This window comes from Moschus berezovskii, chromosome 1 (genome assembly GCF_049115385.1).
Source record: "Moschus berezovskii isolate FMDL1 chromosome 1, NW_MosBer_1.0, whole genome shotgun sequence".
NCBI classification, from domain to species: domain Eukaryota; kingdom Metazoa; phylum Chordata; class Mammalia; order Artiodactyla; family Moschidae; genus Moschus; species Moschus berezovskii.
The window spans coordinates 95,677,129-95,701,754 of record NC_142460.1 but is presented as its reverse complement, the minus strand read 5'-3'; the positions used below and the strand labels follow the sequence as shown (position 1 = coordinate 95,701,754).

General features: G+C 39.3%; 1 protein-coding gene across 3 annotated transcripts in view; it reads right to left on the bottom strand.

The window, feature by feature from the left end:
- The window catches only part of ATP13A4 (ATPase 13A4), a 136,854-nt gene that overhangs the window by 62,887 nt on the left and 49,341 nt on the right, over window positions 1–24,626 (bottom strand). For all 3 annotated transcript variants that reach the window (XM_055407733.2, XM_055407726.2, XM_055407718.2), the window contains exons 3-9: window positions 15,796–15,942; window positions 13,300–13,370; window positions 13,129–13,209; window positions 11,296–11,365; window positions 9,015–9,149; window positions 5,193–5,262; window positions 2,080–2,214 (exon numbers count right to left, since the gene is read on the bottom strand). In XM_055407733.2, coding sequence (XP_055263708.2) covers window positions 2,080–2,214; window positions 5,193–5,262; window positions 9,015–9,149; window positions 11,296–11,365; window positions 13,129–13,209; window positions 13,300–13,370; window positions 15,796–15,942 — 709 coding nt within the window. The remainder of the gene's footprint in view (window positions 1–2,079; window positions 2,215–5,192; window positions 5,263–9,014; window positions 9,150–11,295; window positions 11,366–13,128; window positions 13,210–13,299; window positions 13,371–15,795; window positions 15,943–24,626) is intronic.

Genomic DNA, 24,626 nt, shown 5'->3' with positions numbered 1-24,626 from the left:
CTGGGAGGGATTGGGGGCAGGAGGAGAAGGGGATGACAGAGGATGAATTGGCTGGATGGCATCACCAACTTGATGGACATCTGTTTGGGTAAACTCCAGGAGTTGGTGATGGACAGGGAGGCCTGGCACACTGTGATTCATGGGGTCACAAAGAGTCAGACACAACTGAGTGACTGAAAACTGAACTGAACTGGTTTCTGACTTAAAAGATTGAGCATAGGGTGGGTATTAATCATTAACATAAAGATTGTTGGAATCCTTATAGGAGGAAGGAGGAATTGCCTTTTGGTCTCTGTGTTAAAGATGACTTGTGGAAGGACCACGGTGAGTTGCTTTGTAGGCAGTTAGAAACTTTTTGGGTCCTGAGCTCAGGGGAGAGGTCTTGACTGGGGATATTTAGTCAGAGTTCATCACCCTATAGACAATAATTACAGCTATGGAAAGAGAGAAGATTCTTTAGGGATCACATGAAAGATGAAAAAAGAAAAAATCAAAGAACCCTGAACAGCTTCAGAAATCAAAGAGGTGGAGGAAATGGAGCCGCACAGGACATTGAAGAGTATTATTCAGAAACAGACAGTGCTATCTGGGAAGGTTAGAGAGACGTGTTTTCAGAAGGAAGAGGTGGTCAGAATAGTCAAATGCAGCAGGTCGGCTAAAAAGATTAGAAATTTAAAGAATCCATTGGATTCGCCAATTGAGACTTTAGCGATTTCACCAGTGTACTGGGAAGGGCAGATTTCAGTGGATTGAAGTGCTAATACAAGGTGGTGAATGAATTGTGAAAGTAAATAATAGGGCCTGCTCTGAGAAAGCTCATTAAAATCCTCTACCTCCACTCATAGAAAGGATAATATAAAGTTAGGGATATGTCCCAGTATACTAGAGCTGCTTTCATTAGGAAAATGATATTTGGTATTGTAAATGTCCCAGTACATTGGGTTTCTCAAATCTATGGATTCCTTAGAGAAAGAAACGTGACCTGTCACATCATTTTTGTTTTCGTTTTTTTGTAGGTTCACACAGGAGTGGACTGTGTGCTGCTGTCTCCATTTCATGCCTTCCCGGTCCACCAGGAGAAATGGTTTGATTTGGACTTTAATGGGAATCACAGTACATCAATACATTTACCGCCTTCAATTCCATCTCTGAAAAAGCGTTTGTGATTCTTACAGAAAGGCAGTAACATCTCCTTATAAGTGCATATGTGAGTTAGAACTCAAAGCACTGTGACCTTGAGCAAGACCCTCTCTCTGAACCTCAGCTCCCACATCCCTGTTATGACATCTCTCCCAGCTCCAACATGCAATTAAAAAATGAAATCCAGGGACTTCCCTGGTGGTTCAGTGGTTAAGAATCCACTTTATAATGCAGGTGATGTGGATACAATCCCTGGTTGGGGAATTAAGGTCCCACATACCTGGGGCGACTAAGCCCATGTGCCACAAAGAAAGATCCAGCATGACCCAACAAAACACCCCATGTGCCACAACTAAGACCCAGTGGAGCCAAATAAATGAATGTTTATTTATTTAAAATTATAATAAACAAAAATGAAAAGTAAAACTGAAACACAATTATTCAAAAATATCCAGTGTGCATTTTCAAAGTAGCAGCTTTGGCAAATCCTGCATCAACTACTTTTCAACATTTTCAAACCAAGCTAGAAAGAGCTTGAACTTGACCTGGGGCACAAAGGGTATTTCAGGATGTAATTAACGGTTTTCAAACCATCTGTGTTTATCTGAAGATACATTTTATAGAAAAACACTAAAAAGTCACAGGTGATTCTGAAACATCAAATGACCTTTAAATTTTTCTACATCTTGCAAATGACAGGAATGTAATAATGTTTTTTGCAGGAAAGAAATGCTAAACACTCAAAACGTTAAGACTATTATCAAACCTAGCATATAGAAATCAGCTCTAATTTGAACTCTCAGGTCTGTCCAGTGCAGGACTATTAGTAAGATTTGTGAGAACAGGAGGGTCCCATAGCAGCCGCATGCTCTGCCGTTATCATTCAGGAGAAACCTGGGAGAACCAGCAGCGGCTGTGTGTGGGGCAATAGAACTGTACCTGTCAGCATGCCTTCATTCACCACACAGCTGCCATCAATCAGAATGGCATCACATGGCATCTGCACTTTGTTCCCCATCAGAATTAATAGATCTCCGGGTACCAGGAAGCGTGATTCTAGCTCCTGGACTCCAGCTGAAAGTGTGAGGAAACAAAGTTGAGTCAGGTTTTTTTCCCACAAAAACACAGTCCAACATCTATCTAAATTGGAAATCAATGAAAAAGCGACCAAAGCATATATGAAAAGGAAACAATTCCACAACATTGACTCTAAATCTGCAAACAATAAGTAAAAAGGTAATATATTACATAAAATAAAGGCCTTTATGTGGCAATAAAAAATAAATAGGCAGAGAAAAAACTAATGACAAATTCAGAGAACATGTTTGAAACTCACATTGCAGACAAAAGATTAATATTCCTGATAAAAAAAAGAGTTTGAGAAAAAAAGATGTAAAGCAAATGACTGTATAGCAAAATTGCTGGATATGTTACCATATAATTCACATGCAAACAGACACACACCTACATACTACAAGCGGCATGGTGTTTCTTACTCATAGTAAGAAAATTGAAAAATATATATCGTTCCTTTCTGCCTTCTGTCCTTCCTTCTGACCTTCCTTTATTTCTTACCTTCCTTATTCACTCCCAAAGCCCCAAAGCTACAAGCAGTTAAGCAAGATAGACATCCATGCAGGGGGCTGGGTAAAGTGGGGATAGGGGTGGTAGACCATTCCACATGGTGAAGCCTTAACTGGATGAGTGGGTGCTTATGTGGCTGGGTGCAGAGTGTCAGAGCCCAAGGAGGGAGACAAGATCCACATAGTGGCAGTGGTCTGGTTTGAGATATTGGAGTCCAGCCAGGGTGAGAAAGGCAGGATTGCTACTATAAGTTGATATAATGAGGCTGAAGAGAGACAGGTTTCCCACTGAAGAAAGGAAGTTATAAGAAACAGAAATAAAATCAGAATGAACTTTGTGGTACTGGACTGGAATTGGAAATGGTAGTGCAAATGGATGATTTTCAAAAGATAGATGGTAAAATAATATAGATGTGCATGTGTGTATATATAAGAATACATGCAAATATATTTGCTTGACTTTTTCTATATGTAGTTTCTCTAATTCTGTTCTCTGAGAGGGGTTGTGAGCAGTGAAAACCTAATAATGAAAAAGAATATAAAAGGCTCTACACTGAGAACAATAAGACATGACTGAGTGAAATCAAAGAAGATTAAATGGAGAGATAGCATGTCCACAGGTCACAAGACCCAAATTTGTTAACATACCAATTTTTCACCAATTGATCTACAGATTCAACACAATCCCAGTCAAACTTTTAGCGTGCTTTTTTTTTTTTTTTGGTAGAAATTGACAAGCTAATTCTAAGAGTCATACGGAAATGCAAAGAGCCCTATATTGCCAAAACAACTCTGAAAGAGAACAAAGTTGGAGGACTAATATTATTCTATTTTAAGACTTATACAGTCATGTTATGTGGAATTAATATAAAGACAGGTGAATAGTAGAATAGGATGAATAGGATAAGGAGTCCAGATAGATCCATTCAGGTACAGGAAACTGATTTTTGACTAAAGAGCAAAGACAATTAAATGAAGAAAGGACTACCTTTTCAATATATGGTATTAGGACATTTTGGATATCTGTTTGCAAAAAAATGAACTTCAATCCAAAAGAAAACCCTCAAAATAAAGTAGAGACCCAAATGTAAAACTTAAAACTGTAATACCTCTAGTGGAAAATCTTGATGACCTTAAATTAGGCAAAGATGTCTTAGATGACACAAAAACGTGATCCACAAAAGAAAAAAATCAACAAACTAGACTTTAACAAATGTTAAAAAAATCTACCTTTTTAAGACACTGTGAAGGGAATGAGAAGATAAGTTACAGGCTGAGATAAAATATTTGCAAATTATACCTGAAAAAAGACTTGCATCCAGAATGTAGAAAGAACTCTCACAATTTAATAATATGAAAACAATCTAATAAAAAGATTTGAATGGACACTTCACCAAAGATATAAAAGTAGCAAATAAGCACTTGAAAATGTGCTCAATGACCTTAGTCATTAGGAAAATGCAAATTAAACAACAATGAGATACTACCACTCACCTATTTAAATGATTAAAATGAAAAACAGTGACCATACTGAGTAGTGGCAAGAAAGTAAAGCAACTGGAACTCTTACACACTGCTGGTGGGAATGCACAATGGCACAACCACCTCTGAAAACAGTATTTCAGTTTCTTTAAGAATTAAATATTTATTTGTCATATGATTCAGTCATTCTAGAGTCAGGTATTTTCCCATAAGAAATTAAAGTGCATGTCCATAGAAAGAATTGAATCCAAACATTCAGGTAGAATTATTTGTAATAGTCCCAACATGGAAATAACTCAAATTTCCATCAACTACTAAATGCATTCACTAACTGGTCTACCTGGACAATGGAATTCACTTATAAATAAGAGTGAGCTATTGATATTCTTAAAAAATGGATGAACTTCAAAGTTATTATGAACTTTGTCCTCCGCAAAATTAAGCCCAAGATATACTTTAAAAGTTGATGATGGAAAGGAAAGCCTGCCTGGTGTGCTGTAGTTCATGGGGTCGCAAAGAGTCGGACATGACTGAACTACTGAACTGAACTGATACTTTAAAAGACAAAAATGCATACTGTGCAGTACCATTTATAAAATATCCTGAACATGCAAAGTGGTTGCCTGAGGATGGGGATGCACAGTAAGAAGTTGAGAGAGGGAAGATTACAAACAGGCATGAGGCAACTTTTAGAGGTGATGGACAGTCATTATCTTTATTATGGTGATAGTTCATGGGTAGATACAATGTCCAAACCTACCAAATTGTACAATTTAAGTATTAATATGTTCAGTTTATGGTATGTCAATTTTACTTCACATTTTTTTTAAAGTGAAAAAAAAATGTCAAGTTCCTCAGCCCTTTAAGTAATTGCACAGCAAAACAGACATATGAAGATGAGAGTAGTAGGAACAATCAGAAATAAAAATTTAAATCCCTTTCTGATTTCATATGGACAGCACATAGATCTAAAATGAAGTGACTTACCATTTTTCCCATATATAGAGACTGTAATGTTATTATGTGCTTCAACTAAACGGTGGAGCTTTACAGATTGCTGAAAAAGAAGAACAGACAATAGAAGAAAAGCCTTTTCTATTTTAGGATAGACCCCAGATAATAGCCAGTAAAGTGTCAGCCTTCTTTAAAGATGGAGCCAACTCTTTATAAACAAGACTGCGTGGCCTGCTATTCAACTGAAAAAGCATCCAACTTGTGGTGGTCTTCATCCAGTGACAAGAAGCATGTGTTGCTTAGTAGAAAGAAATTTCCCAGCATGCCCTGTCCACTCAAAAGAACTTTGATCATTCAAGATTTATATTTATACCTAAATAGCTTCAAGAACCAAACATTATTTTAGCTTTGGGTCATCCTACATCAGAGTCCCTAATTTAACTTCATAAGGAGTTTAATGGTTCCTGTTCTTTCCTCATAGTATTTTATATACTTTAATATATAAGATATATGGGACATTGACAGTGAATAAATAAAAGCAGACAAAAATAGTAATATAATTATTTTTGATTTCACATTTATTAGGAAACGATTGTATGAAAGACCTTTTACATGGTTCTGGGGATTAAAAAGTCCCAATCATATGGTCTTTTCATTTTTTTTTTTCTGATTTTGTTATTTAAGACACTCGTTCAATCTCCTAGCTTCAAATCATTTACAGATTTGATTAATATGTCCTAAGAATAGTCAACAGAATAATATAAGGTGAAAAAGTTTTCTGCTATTAATCTATTATTTTATTTATTTATGCAGTCATTCCACATTTATTGAATAATCTTTATGCTAAGAGATAACAGTAGAATGGTCAACAAAGCAGAAATGATTCTTACCATCAAGAAATTGACAACCTACTGGGTAAATACATTTAATCAAATAATCACACACATAAATATATCATTATGATCAACAATAAAATGGAAAAAATAAAGTATTTTTGGAACATATATAGCTAATGAACCAATAGAAATCTTAGTGACATTGAAACAAAAAGGTTGTTGAACTATGAGTTTCAAATTCAAAAGAGATATTTGGACTGGAAATATATACATAAATTTGAAAGTCATTAGCATATGCTTTCAGAATTCATTAGTATACACAATATAAGAATAGTGAAGACTCAGTTGTACTCTCATGACAAGACTATCAAGACACCATTATTAATAATAGCAATAAAGCTAGGTAGACTATATGTCATTATTCTCCCTCTTACATAGGAAAGAAAAACAAAATATATGTATATTCCAAAAGAATTTTTGGAAGAAAGCACAAGAAGCTAATAAAAGAGGTTGCACAAGTGGAAGGATGGAGGAAGAGGAAGCCTTTAAGTGGTAAACATTTTCATGCTGTTTTGGTTTTGAGACATCCATGTTTTGAAAAGCCAGGTAGAGGAGAATGAACTATGAAAAGAGACTTCCCTGGTGGTCTAGTGGTTCAGACTCCTCACTTTCACTTCAGGAGGAACAGGTTCAATCCCTGGTCAAGGAAGTTCCTCATGCTGAAAGGAGCAGCCAAAAAGAAAAAAAAGAGAGGGGGTGGGAGAGGGAGGCAGGGAGAATGGAAAAACATCTAGAGAAGTAAAGAGTGTATTGTCAATGACGCCAAAGGGAAAGTAGTTAACAGAGCCAAATTCAACTGAGAGGTTTAGTGAAATCTAAGTGTTAGTGAAGCTAAATAGGCAAGTTTTTTCTACAGTTAAGGGAGGCATTTGACAGTATATAGATGGAGTTGGTGATGGACAGGGAGGCCTGGCGTGCTGTGATTCATGGGGTTGCAAAGAGTCAGACACGACTGAGCGACTGAACTGAACTGATGTTATTCCTGTCCAACTCTCTGTGACCCCATGGACTGTAGCCTACCAGGCTCCTCCATCCATGGGATTTTCCAGGCAAGAGTACTGGAGTGGGTTGCCATTTCCTTCTCCAGGGGATCTTCCCAACCGAGGGATCAAACCCAGGTCTCCCTCATTGTAGGCACACGCTTTACCATCTGAGCTACCAGGGAAGCCCATTAAGAAACCATAACAACACCTAATTTAAAGAAAAGTATTGTCCTTTAATTTTAAAGTTATTTTAGGATTATAGTGGTGACCTTAACAATAGTTGTTTGAATGGAATCACAAGAGAGGAAGCCAGCTAGTATGGGTGAGACATGAGAGGGAGATGAGTAAATGAAGAAAGAAGCAAAATGAGCTCAGTAAGTTTTGCTTCAAAGGGAGAAAAGAGGTAGAACCGTAGCTGAAGTTTGAAGCACGGTAAAAAATAAAGGGGGGGGTTCATTTGTTTCTTTTTCTTTTTTTAAGTTGGAAAATACTTGAGCATGTTTAAGTTCTGCTGGAGAAACATAAGCTTGTTTAAATGCTGATGTGAAAGCTCTTAAGGAGGGGCAGCCAGAGGAGTCATTCACTGACCACATAAGCAGGCTGAGAAGGTTGGACAGTATGCTATAAAGCACAGGCAGAGGACTTCCCTGGTGGTTCGGTGGCTAAGACTCTGAGCTCCCAATACCGGGGGCCTGGGCTCAATTCTTGCTTGGGAAACTAGATCCCACATGCAGCAACTAAGAGTTCCCAAGACCTGGTGCAGTCAAATAAATAAAAATAAATACTAAAAAAAAAAGAAGAAGAAGAAGGCAGGCAAATGGCATTTCCTACTCTGTAAGAGAGATCAAGGCAGGAGGAAGGTGGAGACAAAAATCATCTGGTTGTTGGAGAACGGGGAATTGAGCAAATTCCTGTCTTATAGTTTCCATCTTTGTGACAAAAGCAATGAAACAGAATATTAGCTGAGTTAGAGGAAAGGTAGAATGTAAATAGTTAGGCATCTTAGAAACTCGAATGAAGGTTTGGTCTGAAACTTTACTTTCAGAGAATTGGAGAGCATGTTGACTAGAGACATAAAGAAAGCTTTCCCAGATGAGATCAATATTCATGGATTTGTAACACAGTCAACCAACCTACACTGTGTAATATTTTTTCCCAGCAGCACCTGGATCCCCTGGTATAGGTGCAAGGAAAACCAAGAGTTGGATTGGGGTGTTGACAAATGAGTACCAACTCAACATAAACAGTAAAGACACTAAACATTCCTTGGTGGCGATGGTTTAGTCACTAAGTCATGTCCAGCTCTTTGAGACCCCATGGACTGTAGCCCACCAGGCTGCTCAGCTCATGAGATTTCCCAGGCAAGAATACTGGAGCTGCCATTTCCTTTTCAGGGGATCTTCCTGACCCAGCCCAGTCTCCTGCATTGCAGGCAAATTCTTTACTGACTAAGCCACAGAAGTCCCTATTAAACATTAAAGACTCCTCTACCTCCACCATCTTTAAGATCCATCGGTATTCTCTACATAGTTTTTTACTTATTTTTAATTCATAAATATACACATATTCTAGTAAAACTTAATAAACTAAACAAAGGGGAAAAATAACTTGAAAGGTTAGGGGTTGAGATATGAAGGAATGAAAAGAACTAGTACTTTTTGAGCATCAGCAATTGTGCTAGATATTTACAAATGTGGTCTAATTTGTTATGAGGTGAGCAGTGACATTTTCCAGGTGGCTCAGCAGTTAAATATCTGCCTGCAGTGCAGGACACCTGAGTTTGATCCCTGGGTTGGGAATATCCCCTGAGAATAGCCTGGTGGGCCACAGTCCATGGGGTCACAAAACAGTCAGACACGACTAAGCACACACATGGTGGGCAATGCCTATTTCCCCATTATACTCTTTACTAACAAAATTTCAACAAAGTCAGAATTCTTCGTTTTTGAGATTGTAGTGTTAGTGGTTAAACTCACCTCTCTGAGATCATATACAGTCAAAGTGATGGAAATGATGGACATGATTATGATGGCAAAAGCATACTCCTTATAGTCTTCACTAAACCACAAACAGACACTGAAGAGTTGAAATACATAAAATGGATTTAAAACCTATTGGTAGACATAAAAACAGGAAGACAAAGGAGATATTTAGGCTTTACACTTGGCTATTCATTGGCTTTTTTGTTATCATAATCATCTCCATGACATAAATCATCCTATAAAATATTGTTATTCTATTTATGCAGCAATTACTATGTGCTAGATGCTGCACTAAGCAACCTGACCTGAATTTACTCATTTAATTCCCATAATTATCTCATTAAAACAGAAGTCATTACTTATCTCTATGATAAAGATGAAGAAATTGAGCCTTAGATATTGAGAAATTGCCCAACGTCACAGAGCAGCAAGTATCATAGACCAGGACCTGAACCCAGACAATCTGGCCCCAGAGCAACTTACTTTTAATCACCACTGCACCTTATTAATTTACAAAGTATCATCTTATGTTTCCTCATGTTGACCATGACAACTGTCCTTTGAGGAGTACACAATATCATGGCTTCCCTGGTGGCTCAGATGGTAAAGAATCTGCCTGCAATGCAGGAGACCCGGGTTCGATCCCTGGGTCAGGAAGATTCCCTGGAGAAGGGAATGGCAACCCACTCCAGTGTTTTTGCCTGGAGAATTCCATAAACAGAAGAGCCCTTGCGGTTCATAGGGATTGCACAGAGTCAGACACGACTGAGTAACTAACACATTGTATGCCTATTATATGAATGTAGTAGTAGAATCATGTCCAGTTTACATTTACTGGCCTTCAGAAGAGTGAAGTAGTAGGTCAGGTTTACAAAGTTGAAATTCTTTCCAGTTTACTGTCCTTCTCTATGACAAACATTGTCATATCTGAAGCCTTTCAAGTACTTTATCGTAGGAGTTGAAGACTAAATTTTCTCATAAATAGAGCCACGCTGAAGAGATAACCTGTAGCTGAGCATCTAGAACACTATGGGAGAATATAGAGATTTAATTCCAACAGTTGTAATCCTGCTCGGGTTAAAAACATTTTGTGGTCTTACTCAAACTCCTTCTAGTTGATTTTCATCTTTCTAAAACAGAAATCGTAATCTTGGCTTCTGGTTAGGGAATAAGCACACAGAAACTTTTCTTATCAGTTTCTTCTGCTTTCATTCCTGCCTTAAAGCTTGCTTAAAATTATTGAGAAAGAGGCTGGGGTTTAGTAAGCCTGTTTTAAGGCAAGGAGGAGCAGAAATCATATGCAGGAGAGGATCCAGAATATAGCTGTATAGTTACAGTGTCAATAATCACTGTAAAATGAAGAATAAGCCCAGGGATAGAGTCAAAGAGAAAAAAATTCAAGGAAGTAAATGATGGTCAAATCTTTCTTTCCCTCCCCCACACACACTGAGATCAATAGACCTAATAAGGCTCAACAAACGCTTTTTGCTTACAATTTTAGGTGCTGAGGAAATTGTCTATGCTGCCTGTAAGAAAGGGATTGAGTTGGTTAAGTTTTCATTATTATTACAGTGTCACAAAGATGAGACAGGAGATAAAAGCATAGGATTAAAAAGGAAACAGACAATGGAAATCCTATGCTCACTGAGTCATTAAAAGGTAAGCAGACACATGAGCATCCTGCTGCTGCTGCTGCTAAGTCGCTTCAGTCGTGTCCGACTCTGTGCGACCCCATAGATGGAAGCCGACCAGGCTCCGCCGTCCCTGGGATTCTCCAGGCAAGAACACTGGAGTGGGTTGCCATTTCCTTCTCCAATGTGTGAAAGTGAAAAGTGAAAGTGAAGTCGCTCAGCCATGTCCGACTAGTAGCGACCCCATGGACTGCAGCCTACCAGGCTCCTCTGTCCATGCGATTTTCTAGGCAAAAGTACTGGAGTGGCTTGCCATTGCCTTCTCCGCATGAGCATCCTATCTTATGCTATAATAGGCAATGTGTATGCAAAAAGAGTAGGGATGTGAACATGCTTAGCATTCTTTTAAAATAGTCCAAATTATGGTTCAGTTCAATTCAGTTCAGTTCAGTCGCTCAGTCGTGTCCGACTCTTTGTGACCCCATGAATCACAGCACACTAGGCCTCCCTGTCCATCACCAACTCCCGGAGTTCACTCAAACTCACATCCATCGAGTTGGTGATGCCCATTGACACATAGCATTCTTGATCATTTGACTAGAACCAAACTTTTCTAGCTAGCACCAAGAGAAAATACTGATTACCTCCTTGATGAGCAGCTTCCAAATGGGCGTGATTTCAACATCAATAGTGTTTGGCCCACATATTAACCTCCTGTGGGGAGAGATCACAGGTCACTCAGTCACTACTAATAAAAATAAACGATTTCTCATCCATTCATAAAAAGGTCTGTTCCATGTTCACTTTCTCACTTGTCAGATCAATATATACCTCCCTTGTAACATAATATCTCCATCTTTCTCTAAATAACTGGAGAAGGGGAGGGTTTCCAGGTGCAAAACCAATGATCCTATTACATTTATTGTACTAGACTCTTCGTGAAGTTTAAATTTTTCCCTGTTGGTAATTTGGATATTTAATTTTAGTCATTGTTCCATTCAGGCAGTTTCAGGATTGGCACCCTCTCAACTCTGTCGCACCCCAACTCCGGCTCCATGGGGTTCATTAGAAGAGAATGGTTTTACTGATAGAAATACCATACCTGCTTCTCTCCTCCTATTCAGTTCTAGGAAGCTGAAGAATTTATTTTAATGTGAGTGAAAAGATGTTGAGTTCTTAAAAATAGTTCCACAGATACACAGCCCTTTAATTGAAAACTCAGAGATGTGTTTCTTTGATCCTACAGAACAATGACTCTGTGAGTATTTTGCTGTTAAGAACACTAAACACTTTATCTGTGTTTTCTATGTAGATGCTCAGGTCAAGGAGCTTAACAGAATGTATTACAGCTGTACTTCCCAAATGTAATGTTCACATAGATAACCTTGTGGTCTTGTTAATGGCAAGATTCTGATTCAGTAAGGGTGAGGTGTGGTCTGAAATTCTGCATTTCTAACAAGCATCCAACTGAGTCTGATGCTGTAGGCTGTGGGTCTATTCAAAGTACCACCAAAGCTCCACTCTAAAATGGTGAGGAGGGGAATGCAGGAATCATAGAAACTTAGGACTAGCAAGGTGTGTATAGAGTTCTTCTCCCCCCTTTTAACAATTAGGAAACTGAAACCCAGAAAGGAGAAGCTATGTGCTTAAAGCACACAGGAAATAGTAACAGGCTCTTGACATGCAAACCTCGCTTCTATGCCCAGTAAATGATTTAGAATTGTAGCGTTACAAGTCTTGAGTGATATTCTTCTACTGCTCTACAATTATTATTTCACTACATTATCATATTATAATACATATTTCCTGATTAGTCAAAGCTGGTTCAACCTTATTCTAGTAACCTTGAGAAGCATTGTGCAGAGTAGAAAGATAACTAAACCTATGGTTAGTGTTAGTCGCTGAGTCGTGCCCGACTCTTTGCGACCCCATGGACTGCAGCCCACCAGGCTCCTCTGTCCATGAGATTTTCCAGGCAAGGATACTGGAGTGGGTTGCCATTTCCTTCTCCAGGGGATCTTCCCAACCCAGGGATTGAACCTGGGTCTCCTGCACTGCAGGCGGATTCTTTACCAACTGAGCTACAAGGGAAGCCCTATAGTCTTAGTCAAAGATGTAATTCTTCCTCTGTCACTTCTATCTGTGTGATCTTATTTATGCCATTAACCTCTCTTGAGTCTCAGATTTTTCATCTGTTTTATTGAGATGATAAGGGTATCTGTTCTAACTCCCCCATGAAGTTGCTCTGATGAAGTGAGATGATGCATATAAAAGCATTTGTTGTAATAATATTAAATAAAGCACTAAAACATATTCTGATATTATTAATAACCAGTTAAGACAACTATTTCTTGGGCCCTCTTTTAGACTACCTGGTGACAGCCATTTCCAGCTGTCAATATATATTGGTAACAGTATAGATGACAGTATAGGCATCTATGCATCTATAGGTACATAGATAACAATAAACTTCGTACCTAATCTCTTGTTCTTCTGTTGTCAGACCAGATCCAAACTTTTGGTGTATCTTGGCAGAACTTAGCCAGTCTTCCAAACAGCTAAAATAATAATATCAAGAAAGACATATTTAGCAAAATATTTCTGAGATAGTATTTTTCTTTTTGGATACAATTGCTCAAATAACTTACCCAATTTTCTGGAACTGTCCTTCCAAGTTGTCCCAAACATATCTTATTTTCTGCACTTTTATGCATCTCACCTGCAAAAGAAAAGTACTAAGAAATCTCCAGTTTGAGGATCAGTGGATACACACAATCCAGAGACTAAAGAAGCATTTGTGGAAGAAGCAAAGGGAGAGCCCTAACATACTTAAGATTTTATCCTTTCCTAGTATATCCTATCCTTGGCTACTACAGAAATGACATTCTTTATTTGAAGTCTTCATTCAATCAATGTGTACCATGGACTTATTATATAAGTAAAACTCAGCCTCTGCATTCCACTACTTGATAGCCTAACAAGGGAAGGAAATATGTTATAAAAACAGAAAATTGTATCATATAGTCAAATTATATACATGTCAAAGAAACGAATGCATAATAAAGCAAGAATTATAGGATTGAAATACTGTAGAAATATAGAGGGCAGATGACAGAAGGTGTCATGGAGAACAAGAATCAGAGCTGCGTTCTTAAAGAATTGGAAGAATTTTGTTCAGACGAGAAGATGACATTTCAAAGAGGTTTTGTACAATTAGTTGTAGGGGAAGGCAGGTGAGGGGACCTGTTTGACAGCAGAATAGAGAAAGAGGTTGGGAGGGTGAATAAAGATCAGAGTATGAATTCTCAAATGCTTGGGTAAGTACTTAGAACTTAATTTTGTAAGCAACAGATTTGCAAATAACCTATGGAAGAGACACTAAAAAAAATATTAGACTGACAGGTTCTAGAAGTCTGTGAGGACATTATTGCAAGAAAATGAACTCTAGGAAATGAGCATCTGAGGGTACTGGCAATGGGAAGGAGAAGAAAGGTTAATGCTTATGACATTATGACTTTTTGTTTCTAACTTTTAAAGCAATTTTACCTATGAATCTGAACTTCCCTTAACTGGTGATCTAATTAAGCACAAAGAGAAATGGTAAGACTGTCATATTGTCATGGAGCAATAGTTGGGGTCAACTAAGGCACTTTTAAAAACACTGGTAAATGCAGATATTGAGCCTAGGTCCCAGAACTTTCCTTTTCAAGACTTCTGCCCCTTCTTTCACATTTTGTTTGTTTATTTGAACATGTCTTCATTTGTCAGTCCACTTATTTGTTTGATGGAATTAAAGATGGTGGAGAGACTTCCCCGGTGGTCCAGTGGCTAAGACTCTGAGATCCCAATGCAGGGAGCCCAAGTTTGATCCCTGGTCAAGGAATTAGATCCCATGTGCCATAAAGACACCAACAAAAATTAAAGATCCTGTGTGCTCTAACTAAGACCTGGTGCAGCAAAACAAAGAAATGATGCTGTTGTTGTTGTAGTCGAGTCCAACTTTTGTGATCCTATGGTCTGCATCCCACCAGGCTCCTCTGTTCATGGGATTTCCCAGGCAAGAATACTGGAGTAGGTTGCCATTTCCTTCTCCAAGGGATCTTCCCAACCCAGGGATCAAACCCACGTCTCCTATATTGGCAGGTGAGTTATTTACCCCTGAGCCACTAGGGAAGTTCAAATAAATAAATATTTTTTAAAAAATTTAAAGATCGTAGAGGCCAATAATATTCTGAGGTTGTGTCCATGGGATGACTGGGGACGCCTACTTCTCCAGGTTCATGGCCAGCTAACAGGTTAAGCAGTCTGTTAGCTGAATGCTTGAACTTTTTTGCTTTTGTTTATTTTGGCAAGTCAAGTGAGTGGTAACAATTGACAGTAGAGAAACTGCTCAGCAATTGATTTTATTATTTTCAAAAACTGACCTTGAGCTCATAAAACCAATTTAAACAGTTGCCTACACCTATATAAATTTAAGAGAAAGAAATCTGTTATAAATGTTTTAAATGTGAATGTTAACTAGTCATAATTCAAGTAGTACTAATTTAATATGATGGAAAAAGAGTAACCCAAATATATTTGAACGACAGAATTCAAAATAAGATCATTTTATAGACATAAACTTCAGGATATTCTTGGTGTTAACCTTTATTGTAAGACAAATCCCATTGCATAGATTATAACACAGGGCATGGTACTCCTAAGTGTTAATATGCACTGAACATCTACTACATACCTGCAACCATATTGATCTTTGCATTTCTTAATTTATTGAATTTCATCAATTAATATTAGCAGTAGGCATTATCAGAGTTTAGTAACTGACTCAAGATTACAGTTTTGAAGGATGAAGCTGAGATTTGAACTGAGCTCTGGTTCCAAAATCCATATTCTTTATAATGTTCTATACTGTCAATTAAAGATGGGCACAGTGGAAGATCTGAATTTAACCATTTTTATTGAAATATAGCAGCTGTACAATATTCTTTAAGTTACATGTGTACAATATAATGACTCAATTTTTAAAGGTTATATTCCATTTATAGTTACTTTAAAGTATTGCCTATATATGAATTTAATCTTGTATTTGGAAGGAAAAAAGATTCAACTTCTCTAGCATCTGCAGGAGCCATAATCGTACTTACCTTTAGGTCTGGCTTTCTTATGGCTCTATTTATGATACTCTCCTCGTCGGTGATGAAAGGATTGTCAGGATTGAGCCGAAATGAGCTGCTCAAGGCTGACAGGCAGATCCACATTACCTTTTTCCGAGAGTAAGTTTGGAATTCATCCTGAGGAAATAAACACCAAAACTCCCGTGAAGTTAAGGAAGTCATCAGGCTAAAATTCAACCTGAAAAGCATTGTTTTAGTATAATTGTGTAAGTTTGCAGAGTTAATAAACCCTCTGATGGGACTCTATGCCTTTGAAAGCTGGTAGATTTAGAGCTTTAAGGGGCAAAGTCTCGTCATCACTTACCGAGGAATCAGAATGTGAGTATGACGCAGTGGCATGTGACAGCACTCAAGAGTCAGATGTTCAGGTAAGAACTAGTTTTCCCTATTACCCTCCAACCATGGGGCTACGACCACATACAAATTTCATAGGAAAAAAAAAAAAAAAATCCCAAACAGGCAAGCATTCTAAAGTGTTTCTAAAGGGCTAAGAGACTAGGTGAACTGAACCATCCTCTTATTTTGAGGCTTAACTTCAATTCCACCGCTTCCAGAACATCCCTTTAACACCTCTGGTGGGGGTGGGGGTGGGGAGGACTGTCATTATACCAACTCCAAAAGACTGCCACCGTCCCTCTCTGTGCTCCCAATTACCTTCTGCCTTACATTCTCTTAGTTCTTCCAGACCATCTTGAAGGTAGGTGCCATATTTTACTGTCGCTTACATCCCATCCACATGGGGAATTTTGATTCACTCAATGAGAGTCTGATGAATGGATGAGAAAAGTATGGAAAGTGTGAGCTGAACATGCCCAAGGGTGATTGTCAAGATGTTAGCATAGGCAGCACTGAGGAAGGTATCTTTGTGCATGACCCTAGTTGAAGCTGCTTCAATTTCAGTTCACTGATGACTTCATCGCAGCATAAAACTAGAGGCATCAGCACTAGGTTGAGTAACAGGTACCATAATGGTCCCTTAGAGACTGATTGATAATAGCAATGGTTATTATCTGAATGGGTAAATGACATACATAAATTCCATTTGGATGTCTGGTAAACCTCAGGAGCTAGGAAGAATGGCCAGGAAAGTGAAGCCTGAGAAGCAATTTGAGGCCTAGGAATGTAGATCAGAACCAGAGATTGTCTCCATCACAACCACTTTTGCCATGAAGTGTGAGACGACTGCAAAAGGCAGTGAGAAGCGTTAGTAATTATTGTAGCTAAGTCTCTTGCAATGATTCTCCTCAGGCCAAGCCCACCTCCATGCCTTTGTTCCTGCTGTTTCCTCAGCCTGGAGTGTATCTTTAAGTCTTCCTGGGGCCGGATCCTAACCATCCTTCAGGGTCTGACTCACAGTTCATGTACGGGAACATTCCTAATTTCTCTGATCTTTCCTCCAAATCATCAGGATACTTGAGATTCTTACCACAGACTACCTCACTGCACCACCCTTTGTCCCTCACCTCACCACTTCTCTCACACTGTAGGCAGAGGTCACGTCTGATGGGTGTCTGTGCTCCAGCCTGGCCTAGCACAGATTCTGAGAGAGACAGCTGGAGAGAGAGGAGGGAGACGATCAGGGACGGCAAAGCAAAGGAAGTAGGGAGGACAGAAGAAGGGAGAGGAGAGAAGCAAGGAGAGGAAAGAGAAGGAAAGAAGAGAAAAGGAGAGGAAAACTTAGGAGGGGAGGAAGGAAAAACCTTGGTAGAAATCTGAAAGTTAATAAGTTAATATTAAAGACCAGTAAAGGTGGCTATACTTCATTTTTTAAAGATTACTAAATCAAACCACATCTGCATGGAGTTACCTTCAGAGCCTAAGAATGACTGAAGGTGGCTACATTTCCAGTACTGAGCCACTGAACCGGGACATGTTCTAGATACTGTGGCATATTCCACCAGTTTCCTAGAACACAACTTGACACAGCTCAGCATCATACAGCTTTGCCTTTGACCACATGAAAGAGTCAAGTGCTCTGTTATGAAAAAAACTTCGTGTTTCCATTAACACTAATACAACAGTTAATACTTATTGAGCACTTATTATGATTTAGGCACATATAATGCCACATGCATATGATTTCATTTAAGGCTCAAAAACCCTAGGAGGTAGTTACTGTTCATTACCATCTCCATTCTACAGGGAGGACACTAAGTCACAGATGGTAATCATTACAGCAGGGATTTGACACCCACATCCCCCAGGCCTTCTAGATTCTGTCTTAGCCTCTGCTCTAGTCTATATTTTGCTTAAAAATACAATTTGATTGAACTGCCATTTTATACCCAGCCTGAGCTAAGAGGAACTACCCAGGTCGGTAGGTGCCCAATATGCTACTGGAGATCAGTGGAGAAATAAATTCAGAAAGAATGAAGGGATGGAGCCAAAGAAAAAACAATACCCAGCTGTGGATGAAACTGGTGATAGAAGCAAGGTCCAATGCTGTAAAGAGCAATATTGCATAGGAACCTGGAATGTTAGGTCCATGAATCAAGGCAAATTGGAAGTGGTCCAACAGGAGATGGCAAGAGTGAATGTCGACATTCTAGGAATCAGTGAACTAAAATGGACTGGAATGAGTGAATTTAACTCAGATGACCATTGAGAGTCCCTTGTACTGCAAGGAGATCCAACCAGTCCATTCTAAAGGAGATCAATCCTGGGTGTTCATTGGAAGGACTGATGCTAAAGCTGAAACTCCAATACTTTGGCCACCTCATGCGACGAGTTGACTCACTGGAAAAGACTCTGATGCTGGGAAAGGTTGGGGGCGGGAGGAGAAGGGGACGACCGAGAATGAGATGGCTGGATGGCATCACCGACTCTGTGGACATGAGTTTGAGTGAACTCCGGAAGTTGGTGATGGACAGGGAGGCCTGGTGTGCTGTGATTCATAGGGTCGCGGAGAGTCGGACACGACTGAGCGACTGAACTGAACTGAACTGATGTGCAGGAATCCCTTTGAAGAAATGGAGTAGCCATCATGGTCAACAAAAGTACGAAATGAAGTACTTGGATGCAATCTCAAAAATGACAGAATGATCTCTATTCGTTTCCAAAGCAAACCATTCAATATCACAGTAATCCAAGACTATGCCCCAACTAGTAATGCTAAAGTAGCTGAAGTTGAATGATTCTATGAAGACCTACAAGACCTTTTAGAACTAACACCCAAAAAAGATGTCTTTTTCATTATAGGGGACTGGAATGCAAAAGTAGGAAGTCAGGAAACACCTGGAGTAACAGGCAAATTTGGCCTTGGAGTACGGAATGAAGCAGGACAAAGGCTAATAGAGTTTTGCCAAGAGAACGCACTGGTCATAGCAAACACCCTCTTCCAACAACACAAGAGAAGACTCTACACATGGACACCACCAGATGGTCAACACTGAAATCAGATTGATAATATTCTGTGCAGCCAAAGGTGGAAAAGCTCTATACAGTTAGCTAAAACAAGACCAGGAGCTGACTGTGGGTCAGATCATGAACTCCTTATTGCCAAATTCAGACTTAAATTGAAGAAAGTAGGGAAAACCACTAGACCATTCAGATATGACCTAAGTCAAATGCCTTATGATTAAACAGTGGAAGTAAGAAATAGATTTAAGGGACTAGATCTGATAGAGTGCCTGATGAACTCTGGACGGAGATTCGTGACATTGTACAGGAGACAGTTATCAAGACCATCCCCATGGAAAAGAAATGCAAAAAATCAAAATGGCTGTGTGAGGAGGCCTTACAAATAGCTGTGAAAAGAAGAGAAGCGAAAAGCAAAGGAGAAAAAGAAAGATATAAGCATCTGAATGCAGAGTTCCAAAGAATAGCAAGGAGAGATAAGAAAGCCTTCCTCAGCAATCAGTGCAAAGAAATAAAGGAGAACAACAGAATAGGAAAGACTAGAGAGCTCTTCAAGAAAATCAGAGATACCAAGGGAACATTTCATGCAAATATGGTCTCAATAAAGGACAGAAATGGTATGGACCTAACAGAAGCAGAAGATATTAAGAAGAGGTGGCAAGAATACACAAAAGACCTGTACAAAAAAGATCTTCACGACCAAGATAATCACAATGGTGTGATCACTCACCTAGAGCCAGACATCCTGGAATGGAAGTCAAGTGGGCCTTAGAAAGCATCACTATAAACAAAGCTAGTGGTGGTGATGGAATTCCAGTTGAGCTATTTCAAATCCTAAAAGATGACGCTGTGAAAGTGCTGCACTCAATATGTCATTAAATTTGGAAAAGTCAGCAGTGGCCACAGGACTGGAAAAGGTCAGTTTTCATCCTAATCCCAAAGAAAGGCAATGCCAAAGATTGCTCAAACTACTGCACAATTGCATTCATCTCACACACTAGGAAAGTAATGCTCAAAATTCTCCAAGCCAGGCTTCAGCAATACGTGAACCATGAAATTCCAGGTGTTCAAGCTGGTTTTAGAAAAGGCAGAGGAACCAGAGATCAAATTGCCAACATCCACTGGATCATCAAAAAAGCAAGAGAGTTCCAGAAAAACATCTACTTCTGCTTTATTGACTATGCCAAAGCCTTCATGTGGATCACAACAAACTGGAAAATTCTTCAAGATATGGGAATACCAGACCACCTGACCTGTCTGATGAGAAATCTGTATGCAGGTCAAGAAGCAACAGTTAAAACTGTACATGGAACAACAGACTTGTTCCAAATAGGAAAAGGAGTACATCAAGACTGTATTTTGTCCCCCTTCTTCTTTAACTTATATGTAGAGTACATCATGAGAAACGCTGGGCTGGAAGAAGCACAAGCTGGAATCAAGACTGCCGGGAGAAATATCAATCACCTCAGATATGCAGATGACACCACCCTTATGGCAGAAAGTGAAGAGGAACTCAAAGGCCTCTTGATGAAAGTGAAAGAGGAAAGTGAAAAAGTTGGCTTCAAGCTCAACATTCAGAAAACTAAGATCATGGCATCCGGTCCCATCACTTCATGGGAAATAGATGGGGAAACAGTGGAAACAGTGTCATACTTTATTTTGAGGGGCTCCAAAATCACTGCAGATGTTGACTGCAGCTATGAAATTAAAAGACACTTACTCCTTGGAAGGAAAGTAATGACCAACCTAGACAGCATATTAAAAAGCAGAGACATTACTTTGCCAACAAAGGTCTGTCTAGTCAAGGCTATGGTTTTTCCAGTGATCATGTATGGACGTGAGAGTTGGACTGTGAAGAAAGTCGATCACCGAAGAACTGATGCTTTTGAACTGTGGTGTTAGAAAAGTCTCTTGAGAGTCCCTTGGACTGCAAGGAGATCCAACCAGTCCATCCTAAAGGAGATCAGTCCTGGGTGTTCATTGGGAGGACTGATGCTAAATCTGAAACTCCAATACTTTGGCCACCTCATGCGACGAGTTGACTCAATGGGAAAGACCCTGATGCTGGGAGGGATTTGGGGCAGGAGGAGAAGGGGACGACAGAGGATGAGATGGCTGGATGGCATCACTGACTCAACGGACATGAGTTTGTGTGAACTCCAGGAGTTGGTGATGGACAGGGAGGCCTGGCATGCTGCAATTCATGGGGTCAAAAAAAGTCGGACATGACTGAGCGACTGAATTGAACTGAACTGAGCTAAGATTGCCAAAGGATGAAGTATCAATGAAAATATTGGCAAGAAAGTATATAATTTTTAGCTAAATAGGAATACATATTACAAAAATGGCATCAAGTTCAGAGACCTCAGACCACCAAGTGAGGACAATTAGGAAAATAAGGTCCTCTTGGTCCTCTTAAATGAAGCAAAATGATATTGACTACTAATTTTCAAATAATTCAGTTCAGTTCAGTTCATTTCAGTTGCTCAGTTGTGTCCGACTCTTTGCAACCCCATGAATCGAAGCACGCCAGGCCTCCCTGTCCATCACCAACTCCCAGAGTTCACCCAAACTCATGTCTGTTGAGTCGGTGATGCCATCCAGCCTTCTCATCCTCCATCGTCCCCTTCTCCTCCTGTCCCCAATTCCTCCCAGCATCAGGGTCTTTTCCAATGAGTCAGCTCTTCGCATCATCAGGTGGCCAAAGTATTGGAGTATCAGCTTCAGCATCATTCCTTCCAATGAACACCCAGGAGTGATCTTTAGGATGGACTGGTTGGATCTCCTTGCAGTCCAAGGGACTCTCAAGAGTCTTCTCCAACACCAAAGTTCAAAAGCATCAATTCTTCAGCGATCAGCTTTCTTCACAGTCTAACTCTCACATCCATACATGACCGTGGGAAAAACCATAGCCTTGACTAGACGAACCTTGGTTGGCAAAGTAATGTCTCTGCTTTTTAATACGCTGTCCAGGTTGATCATAACTATCCTTCCAAGGAGCAAGCGTCTTTTAATTTCATCGCTGCAATCACCATCTGCAGTGATTTTGGAGCCCCTCAAAATAAAGTTTGACACTGTTTCCACTTTTTCCCATCTATTTCCCATGAAGTGATGGGATTGGATGCCATGATCTTAGTTTTCTGAATGTTGAGCTTTAAGCCAACCTTTTCACTCCTCTTTCACTCTCCTCAAGAGGCTTTTGAGTTCCTCCTCACTTTCTGCCATAAGGGTGGTGTCATCTGCATATCTGAGGTTATTGATACTTCTCCCGGCAATCTTGATTCCAGCTTGTGCTTCTTCCAGCCCAGCATTTCTCATGATGTACTCTGCATATAAGTTAAAGAAGCAGGCGGACAATATACAGCCTTGATGTACTCCTTTTCCTATTTCGAGCCAGTCTGTTGTTCCATGTCCAGTTCTAACTGTTGCTTCCAGACCTGCATATAGGTTTCTCAAGAGGACTTGGTAGTTTATAAACAATTGTTTTGCCAGTTGTCCTATTTAAGTTCACAAATCTCCAAAGTCAATATTAAAATCTCCATTTTGCACATGAGAAAATTCTCCATCAAGGCTAAAAATTGTCCAAGCCAATCTGGTATGGGGAGCAAGAGGGAACAGAGACCTGAGACCAGGTCTTCTCATATTAAATCTTATCTCCTTCCTCTTTGTTTCAACAAGTCATCCAACAGTGTTTGTGGTTCATGTATAAAACCACCTTGATTTCTAGACTGTGTATCAAATAGCATCCAGTTGATCAGAATCTCTGATCTCCTAGCAACAGAGAATCTGACTCCCAAAATCAAAGTGTCACCCTCTGGTTCAGTGTGACAGCAAACAGACCTCTAGACTGTAATCCCTAAAAGGGAAAAGGCAAATTGGAACACTAAAACTCCTAAGCTCTCACGGGCCAGTATTAATCCAATGTACTGACTGCATATCTTATTCTAGGCAAGTATTAAAGGCTGAAATTCTTCTTATTACAGTCTAAAGTATCACTAAATTGATGGTGCTTGGATATAGTTGTCTCTAAGCTCATCCCCTTCCTGTTATCCCCTTTACTCCTGGGGCCTTTTAACTCAAATTCTCTACAAGGCAAAGTAGAACTCTGTATGCTACATCTTTATGTATCATAAAGATGCCACAGTGACTTTTCTCTTGTTTACTAATCTGTTAAAAACTGTAAAATCATGCATATTTTTAATAACTATAAATGAAAAGTAACCTTAAAAAATTGTATACTTTTTAAAAATGATAATTTAAAAAAAAGAAATACACCCAACTTTTTAAGAAGAAAATAAGACAAAGAAAAGGAAGGAAAGTGTGTCACTGTGGAGTGGTCACCCTGGGGGAGCTCATCAACTTCTCTCCATTTTCAGCTTGCTGTCGTCCAGTATGGAAAGGGCATGGGCTCCTTCATGAGATCAAATCTCAGCTCCAAACCAAATTGAAAAGTCATCCCCACTCTCTGAACTTAATTTTTGTTATCCGGGAAGTGGGGGTGATAATACACATTTCATGGATGTTTTCAGAATTAAAGGCATAATGTATGTGACCCAGGCTGAGTCTGGCCTATAGGTGATGTGACAAATGTTGGTTGGGTGCAGTGTTGTACCTCATTTTCATAGTATGTTGTTCCTGAGATTTTCCATAACTAGGAACTTATTTTCCCTTTAAAAAAATTTAGAATCTCTAAGAGTCTATTTCTCCTTTCTGGAAAAGAAGTATATTTACCTAGAAATGGCTATTTCATCTTCAGTCTGTTTCCCAGCTCTCTCAAGCACCTACTGAGCTACTTAAATACACTGGAAGACCTACCACCTTAAATAATTGCTTTGTAATGCATATAATCCAAATTGTTTGCCTGGCAAATCTAGATGTTTTAACACTCAAACGTCGTCTTTACCTCCTCTTCACCAAGAGAATGAATCAGACCAGTCCAGTCCTTGAACTCTAAAAGAATATATTTAAAAGATTAAAAAGATTTAAAATAACTTGAGTGGATTTCAAAGAAGGAATGTACACAGAAGACTTAGGTTTGACCTGGACAGAAAGATAGAGAAGCAAACCTGGACAGTTTTTATCTCCTGTGGACTTGCACTTTCTGAACCTTGGAAATACCAGGCTAACTTTTATATTGAATGAAGTGAGTGACCTTGCTTATCTCTTTCCAACCTTTCGCTGTAAGCACCTCATCTCTTGGAATTTAAGAACAGTGTAATGGTCACTTCAAGTTCAGGCTTATCCTCTTGCGTAGAAGTTCACTTCACAAAATTCAGTACCTCTAAGATGGCCTTAAAAAAAATGTTACCCATTGCAAAATTCCAAAGAGATAGTAGGAAATCAGTATTTTTATTTGGGGTTGTATATATTACCTTGGATTTGAGTAAGGTAACTGCAAGATTCCAGTGTGCTCTGTGGTCTCTTCAGTGGCCCTAAGGAGACCT